This window comes from Eutrigla gurnardus (genome assembly GCF_963514095.1).
Source record: "Eutrigla gurnardus genome assembly, chromosome: 4".
NCBI classification, from domain to species: domain Eukaryota; kingdom Metazoa; phylum Chordata; class Actinopteri; order Perciformes; family Triglidae; genus Eutrigla; species Eutrigla gurnardus.
The window spans coordinates 26,881,358-26,889,680 of record NC_139918.1 but is presented as its reverse complement, the minus strand read 5'-3'; the positions used below and the strand labels follow the sequence as shown (position 1 = coordinate 26,889,680).

The following is an 8,323-nucleotide window of genomic DNA, read 5'->3' as shown; positions in this document are numbered from 1 at the left end:
GTTTGCGAGGCCTTTGAATTTACCAAAGCACATCACGTCAATCTGTGTCATACTTTTGTCCCATTGATCTTTTTTTGTGTTTTTTTTTGCACGCACATGTGGGCGGAGGAGATCATTTGAAATAGCGAATTTACGAGATCCAGAAATCGTGCAACGAAAGCGTCGACAACATCATATGTAGGTCATAAGTCGCCCATTTATTATGTTGAAGTCTCGCATCAAGCCGCTGATTAGAGATAGAAGAGGAAAAGTATCAGGGCCTCTCTAAAACGAGAGGCTAATAATGACTGTCAGCTCATAGAGAACGTCTCCAGCTCTGAATTTTTCTGTTATTTTTTTTACTTTTGCGCCGCCGTCGACGTCTGTAACGGCGCCTCATTATGAACTCCTAAGTAAAAGGTGGGAACACCCTATAGAATAAGAGTCCAGCCTTATTATGTACTCACATGATTAACTTTAATAGTTTTGGTTAACTTTTATGGAGAATTTACTTGGAACAAAGTTAAATTCAGCCCCTCCAGTAAAGGCTATCAAAGGTTGTTGTTAATTTGCTTCCTCTGCAGCGGCACCGTGTTTGGGAGTTGCCCTATCGACTGTTCCTGTCCTTCCCCATAGGTGTGCAGCGAAAAAAAAAAAAGCTTCCCTCTCCTCTTACATTTGTATCCGTTCAATCACGCCGAATAGAAATGCATTGAAACAGTTGCTAACTGATATTATTATTTTTCAGATGGGGAGGGGGCTGTCAGAGGCTACCTCCAGGCTGCAGAGGGGCAGAGTGCAGAGTGAGAAGCCCACTGCAGGGCTCCTCTCTGGATCTCATTTTCACATAGCAGGGGTGGTATGGGTCCTGGATAACCTCATGCAGGTGAGGATCTATTTCCAATGCAACCACTGTGTATGAGAGGGGGGAAATATATATATATTTTTTGTATTTAACACAATAAATATGCCTTTTATGAAATATCTTAGCTTAAAATTAGCTGAGGTAATTTTACTGGGACTATAATATGAAATAATTAAGTATTAAATCAGAAAACAAATCCCAAAATGATAGTAACTACATTGTTTGAACTGCAAATAATTATATTTTAAATATGCAAAAAGCGATTTCTTTATAAATAGCATTCACATAATGAAAATGGGATTCAATTGGCTGTAATGTAATTCATAGTGAATAATCGAGGGGAGGAAAAAAGAAAAGAGAAAAATCAGGAAATAAACCGAACGTCCCCATAATTCTATGCGTGTCATTACATGTCATATATGTCAACAGTCCCACGGAAAATGTATTTCTGCTGAACCGTTTCCACCAGAAGGGGGACCAGTCCGTCTGCCGTAGACGGAGAGTGGCCGACGGCGAGCTGAGGCGAGAGGAGACGCCAGGGTGAGCAAGCCGACTTTGGGTTTAGAGTTCGACTCCGGATCCGGGGACCAGCCGATCCAGCGTTCCGCATCTTGCCGTGATCCCTAGGATTTTAATCATGCCTCTCTGTCTGTGTGTGAGTGCAGGCAGGCTGACAATGATTTCCTCAGTGATTACGTACAGAGCGAGTCCCTGCGGGGTAGGGGCCCCCTCTGGAGCCATCCTGATGGCTTTGGGGGCCTTGCTTCCATTTTCCATTATTATGTGGACTACCGGAGCGACAGCGCAGTCCAAGACCTTGCAGGTTTGTGATGAGGAGGGAGCTTCCATCTTCTCTCTGCTTCTTCATCCTCTTTTAAGAGCAATTTAGACGTAGACTTAGATCAGATTCCGAAACCTAATTCATGATTAGCTGACTGGAGTGAGAAAAGAAGGGAGTCTATGGTAGTTTTCACGCTGTTTAGGTGGATATGAAGTGAAAAGTGTAATTATTTTTTTTCCTCCTTATTTTTTTTTTTTGGGTTGCATTTTTTTCCTTCCTTTTTTTTTGCTGCTGCTCTCACAGGAGGCTGTTTTGCCGATGTATCTTTCCTCACGCGGGACGCATTTGAGATGAGATCGCGAAAAGCAAATATTGCGCTTTTATTCCTAAACGAACATCATGCCGACACGCGCGCGCGTGTTTTCCCGGAGAATGGCAGCGCGTGACGGGGATCACTATATTCTCCCACTTTTCCCAGATACCCGGCACAACTAAAACAGAGATCGGGGGGTGTGTGTGGGGGGTAATTGGATTTTTTTTTTTTTTATAACATCCACCTACTCATCACAAAATAACAGCAAACTCGTGGTTAAGACCGCGCGGCGGAAAAAAACGAGGGGGGCTAAGTTGCATCTTTCTGTAATGGTAAAAAAGGCAGCCGCGATTCTGGTCAGCGGGATTTAAGAGAGAGACTCTACCCTTTTAAGACTATATCCCCTTTACACAAATTAGCTGAAGCTGAGCAACTTCAGCGTTTTTTTTTCTATAGGATGTCGCGCCGCAAGCAAGCTAAGCCAAGATCACTGAAAGGTAAGTGACAAGCCCACGTTTGGTGGCTCTCACAACAATTTTGTATTTTTTTTTTTATAAAGGTGATGACAAGTCTAGACGAGCATGATCTCAACTTATCGCTCCCTGAGATGTAGCCGTCTCCCTTATATATCTACATTTTTACGCATTTCCAAGTGTTCTTCCTGTTGTGTTGCGCATGGAGTCGACCTGCGTGTACGCACTTGGTGTCGGGGAAGAGCCGATCGGTTACAGTTCAGCCTGCATTGTAATGCCAGTAGAAGTGCAAAGGGAGGGGGGGGGGGGAGCATTGGGTGATTTTGGATTTTTCTTTTTTTCTTTTTTTGTAGAGAGCAACAGTGTAGCGCGAAACAAACATCTGGATGTGTTAAAGACGCTCCTGCTCGGAACTTAAGCCGTCTGATGGAATGGGGTGCAGAGTCACGTGACCCCACCTCCTGTCTGAGAAACTAAGGAGGAAACATTTTCTGTGTGGGGGGGAGGGAGGTGGGCTGCAAGTGTGTGTGTGTGCAATAGTTGGAGAAATTAGAGGTGATGTTGTGCTAATTGGACACGTTCATTAAAAAGTTGTAAACATCTGGATTTATCAGGGCAGAGCTGGGGAACAACTTTGTGATGTTTTTGTCTTGTGTCAATGTAAGTCGATCTGTGTGTTTTTGTAGTTTTTTAATATTTTTGGGGCTACTTTTTCTTGTTTTTTTAAACCGTTGGACTGGTGGTAATATGACCGTGCATTTGTGTCTGAGTGTACATGTGTGTGAGAGAGGGGGGGGAACATGCATGAACACACATATTCAGACACTACTTTTCTCTGTAGCTTTTTTGGTGGCGGGGGGGGGGGGGGGGGGGGGGGCACTGGGTTTTTGGAGGTTGAGCTCCAGTTCATCTGGCAGGCATTGTATTTTGCTCAGCAAATAATTGTCCACAATTTCACATTCCCAGCTTGTGGTCTGTGGAGCCCTTTCTCTCTCTCCCCCTTTCGTTCTCGGAAGTCTTCATCTCAAAGGAAGATTACATGGTCTGCGGTGGTATATTCATGCAGCCACCATTTTAAATCAATACCCAGGAGAGGGGTGGAAATGTGAGTGCATGCACATCTTAAAAATTGTCACATTCGCTCTCTCTCCCCAGACCTGCACTGCTCCTTTCACAGTACAACAGCTCTATACATAGATCCACATTTTCTCAGACCAGATTGGCATCGACTCTTTTTTTTTTCTTCTTCTTTTTTATTTGGTTAGTTGGTTTGACAATTGCTATTCTCAAAAGACACATCACTTAGATATAATAGTCCCCAGCAAGCATGCCTGCATGCTACAAGTGTGTGTGTGTGTGTGTGTGTACGCGTGTGAATCCAGTAGAACATCTGTCAAGATTTGTGGCCATCTATGTGCGTGAGACGGAGGGATAGAGAGTGAGCAAATCAGTATGCAAATGAAGTCGGAGTGATGACATTGTTTGTTTTGTTATTGTCAGTAAAATTTAAATTGGAAAAATGTGGTGCACAAAACATCTCGACTTTTATGTCCTCGTTGCGACTGCTGAAGCGGAGCAGAAATGCAGATACGTCATAGATATTTCCCTGTTTTGGATCAGACCCAAGGAAGGCCAGGCAGATGTTATTTATTGTTCTTTGTCTATCTCTCCCCTCGGGGGGACAGATACACTTATACAGATGTCCACAATAACTTTCCTTGTTGTTTTTTTGTGTTTTTAAATAGTTCCTTCACACTGTACTCTCCACTATTGTTTTGCAGAAGACAGGAATCGTCATTTAATTTTGGAGGCTTTTCTCCAAATATATTTTTTTTGCACGAAACAAAAGTCTAAATGTGTGTTTGGCTGCGTCCTCATGTGCATGCACGTGCACGTACTGTAATGTGGTTGCAGAGTTCAGGTTTCACTTTTTATAGGTTGTCTTCTGTCGACTTGAGGCAGTGGTCAATGTGGACGGTGCCTCCTTTTTTTTTCTTTTTTAGCGCAGAAAGAACACTTTGTTCTGCGGAAGAGAAAATAAACAGAGGTGCCGATGGAACATGGAAAGGAAGGTGGAGGACGGGCATCGTGTGCGGCGTTGTTTTAAGCCACCGGTGTAGATAGTATGGATGTGGAGTGTATGCAGAAGGAGATCAGAAAATAATGCTGTGACAGTTGGCACTCTTTTTTTTTTCTCTTCTTCTTCTTTCTTTTCTTCTCCCCCTTGTGTAGTCCAACACACCCACTGTCTCAGTATTGGCTGCTTGTGGGAGTCAGAGGTTATGTTTTTGGTCCCATTGAGGAAAAGGGCAACATTACAAGTCCCGTTTCAATTAAGTCTGAGAGACAGATCCGGCTACGTTATTGCTTGGGGGAATAAATGGCACAGGACAAGACCATACATCATTCGCTTATATGCAAACACTTCACCCCAGCCACTGACATTTACTCAATCCCGAGCCTTCTACATTTCTCAACTGTAGGCACATTGTAATTTTGTTTTGATGTGCAGAGGCTTTGGGTCAGCACATTGCCTGAGTCGGTGGTGAGCAGCGAGGAAGGAGGATCTCACTCCAGATCCTGCGTGTAGCGTGTGATGAGTGCCACGTTGCCTGTCCTACAGCACTTCCTGAATAATGTGAGCTGGGTTTGATGATTTCATTTGGAGCACAAATGACAGTCTCAAGCCCCGATGTGTTTATTGGCTGAGGAGGAAGTTTTCCATGTCTGTCATCCGCATATATAAATATATTATCCGCGCCATTTACTTTAAGTATGGAGGTTGTCATGAAATCAGCGCTGTGTCATGTACACCTTAAATATTTGATGTTTTCGAGGAGCTGAAATTTGTCGCCACACGAGCGAGTTTTGCTTGGCTGTACATAAGAAGGAAATATTATTTTACTCTTTAAATATGAACCCACCAGGACGGGTTGATTTTATGAAATCTGTGAAGGGGTTCCATTGAAAATGAAGTAAATAAGATCGCCTGCTTCTCTGCTCAGACGTAGAGATCGGACTCAAAGCATATTATTTTATTTACCTTCATGGCAGGTGAAATAAAACTGCTTCAAGGATAATTAAAATAGATATATGTGTGTTTTTTTTTTTTTAAACCCACATTTCTCACAATTTGAAGTTTTGCTTTTTTGGAGAAAAGAAACTTGACTGTTATTCCCAGAGATGGATAGCCCTTCCCCCCTCCTCTCCTTTTTAGAAGGCCTGTGTGACTAGAAAGTGTGACGGCACCTTTTTAAACTTGATTATTATTGTCAGAAAAACTCATCCAAAATATCCAATTTGACTCTTTAATTTTAAATTCACACTGCATTCAGTGTCTTAAATGATAAATGAAATAAGGGGCACCTCTTAATTTGAACAATTAAAAAAAAAAAAACAGAATACTTTATGCAGCTCTAATTTTTTTCCTACCCTGCTCTCACAGTTGCGTCATTCTTCGTTTATTGGAAGCTGCAGCATTCCAGTCTGTTCACAATTAATGATCTGTAGCATAACACCCATTAACACTTTTCTAATGTGACACAAAAATATGGTTAGTATTATCATTAAGGAAATTATGATGGAGCCGTGGAAAAAATCCCATTAGCACGGTTGTCAGTGCTCTTGACATGCGGCTCAGTGTTGGACGGGGTGTCGCGGGAGCTGGCCGATATCTCTGCTTGCTCCGTGGCATGTGTCTCTCTTGTTGTCATGGATTGTCTGCCACATGGAGGAAGACTTCTGATTCAGAGGCGCTGATTGATTTCCACCACTGCTGCAAATGAAATGATACGTTACGAACGCTCTCTTCCCCCATCTATCTTGTATCCCTGCACGAATGGATTTATTTATTTCTTTTTGGAAGCTATATTTGCGGTAATTGCGTAACGGGCTCATTGATTGACGATGGGGTTTTTTTGTGTTGCTACTGGAGGAGTTTTTTTTTTTTTTTTTTGCTCTTATGATTCACTTCCACTACATGGCAATATATGAAGGATTACAAATATTATGCAACGTGATTAACACGCTCCTCTATTGCAAATTATTTATGACACTAATCACCAGTTCAAATAATGCTCATTAAGAAAGTTATTCATGTGCAGTGTGTGTCCTCCCTCCCTCCCCTTCCTCAGCCCTAATTGAGGAGGGTTGACCTCTTGACCTGAGCTAAATTGAGTTGTAGTCCCTGTGGCGAGCGTCTCCTTCCCGGTCAGTCAGGGCGGATTACACAGCCATTGTGTTCGGCACTGTATCATCCAAGCTGGCTGTAACCAAGCAGATGAGTCACGCATATCCAGGAACACACTCTGGGCTTCTTTTTTCCTCACTCTCTTTCTGTGTGTGTGTGTGTAATATCTCAGACGTGATGCATACACACACAAATACGTGGCGATCCACTGGAGGGGAAAAAACACCAAATATGCACAGTAATTATACACGTGTTTGGATGCACGTACATGCACTTCTATTCTCTTAGCAGGAATTCATTTGATAGATTAGGAAAGGTCCAAGTCATGTTTTGCTTATTCATGCCTATTAAATCATTAGTTTTATGCCAGCTCTGCATGTGGTGATCAATCAGATTTTTCATTTTGCGTTTTTTTTTTTCTTCTTCTTTGCTCCTTGTTTTTGTGCTCTTTACCAGTAGAAAAACGAACTCATCCCTAAAAGAGGAAAACGTCCCACCGTGGGGATTGTCACTCTCAATATATAACAACGGTTACTCAGCGTTCGTTTTGTGTGTGTATGTGTGTGTGTGTGTGGCCGAGTGTGTTAATTAGTGGCCTTTAATGCTGCGCCACTTGTTGTGGGATTATGTCTTTCCTGCTCGCCGTTTTGACAATCAAAAAGGGAGCAGTGCTGAAACTGTCCCATGTGTGTTTGGTATTATATCAACAAAAAACCAGCAGCGTGATTACGGCTCGTCACTGACTGAGTGATACACTGTACCTTGTCAAACATTAATTAACTGATAGCCGTGATGCATTAAGAACAATGTGGACAGAGTGTTTCTTTTTTTTTTTTTGTTCCCGTCGAAGTCATCGTCATTATGCAAGCGCTCACAAGCTTCTTTTTTTTTTTTTTTGAGTGTTTCTTTAATTAAATCTGTCCGGCTATTTGTATTTGTGCCGCGTTTAGGATTGTTGATCAAATGTCCGGGCAGAATGAAACATCACAGGGGTCTGCCCTCACTTGACAGCTCACCCTCTATGATCGCTCTTGGCTAGCTATTAATTATCCAGAAGACAGGTGCAAATGAGCAAACGTATTAGCGCCCGTGATGGACGTTGTTTACTTTTTTAAATGGCAAAACTTTTAATAAGTTCACAGTGGTGACAAATCACCACAAAACCCGCTGCAATGTTTAAGTTGCGAAATGGAAATAGGATTTTCTGCCTGAACTGCCTCATCTCACCAACAGGGACGGTAATCAAAACAAAAACGCCGCCTCCCACCGCCAATCTCTGATGGAACCATGGGGGATTTATTAGGACCCCCGTCCCTAGCCCATTTAAATGATCCTAGAATGCAAGGCGCTCAACAGTGCTGGAGAAACTCATTAAACTCTCAGGGCGTCAGTCACTAAGGCCTCCTTTAACAGGACAAGGTTTCTGTGTTGGCTGATGCAGAGGGATGTACCTCCATGGTGTCCAACCACGTCTATTCCATCACTTTTAATTGATGCAGCTAATTAATTGCCGAACCCATGGACATTTGTTTAGCATATTTTTGTGTGCATCAATTAGAATAGTTGCTAAGGGGAATATGTCCGTCTGTATATGATCAGCGGATGGTGCTCCTGGATTTCTTTTTGAAATTTGGTTTTATCTGGACGAGGCCTGACGGCGAAACAGCGTCCGTCGTTTGCCATCTTCATAAGAGACGGACACTTTTCCTTCTTCATTTTTTCA

General features: G+C 42.7%; 1 protein-coding gene across 6 annotated transcripts in view; it reads left to right on the top strand.

Moving 5' to 3' along the window:
* The first annotated feature begins 2,250 nt into the window (after nucleotides 1–2,250).
* LOC311011816 (zinc finger protein 521-like) overlaps nucleotides 2,251–8,323 on the top strand; it is an 85,310-nt gene continuing 79,237 nt past the window's right edge. For 2 of the 6 annotated variants that reach the window (XM_084006952.1, XM_084006951.1), the window contains exon 1: nucleotides 2,258–2,435. In XM_084006952.1, coding sequence (XP_083863078.1) covers nucleotides 2,396–2,435 — 40 coding nt within the window. In that variant the 5' untranslated portion in view covers nucleotides 2,258–2,395. Of the gene's footprint in view, nucleotides 2,436–8,323 lie in introns of all 6 variants that reach the window. The other 4 variants (XM_084006956.1, XM_084006953.1, XM_084006955.1 and 1 more) reach the window with 4 other exon arrangements.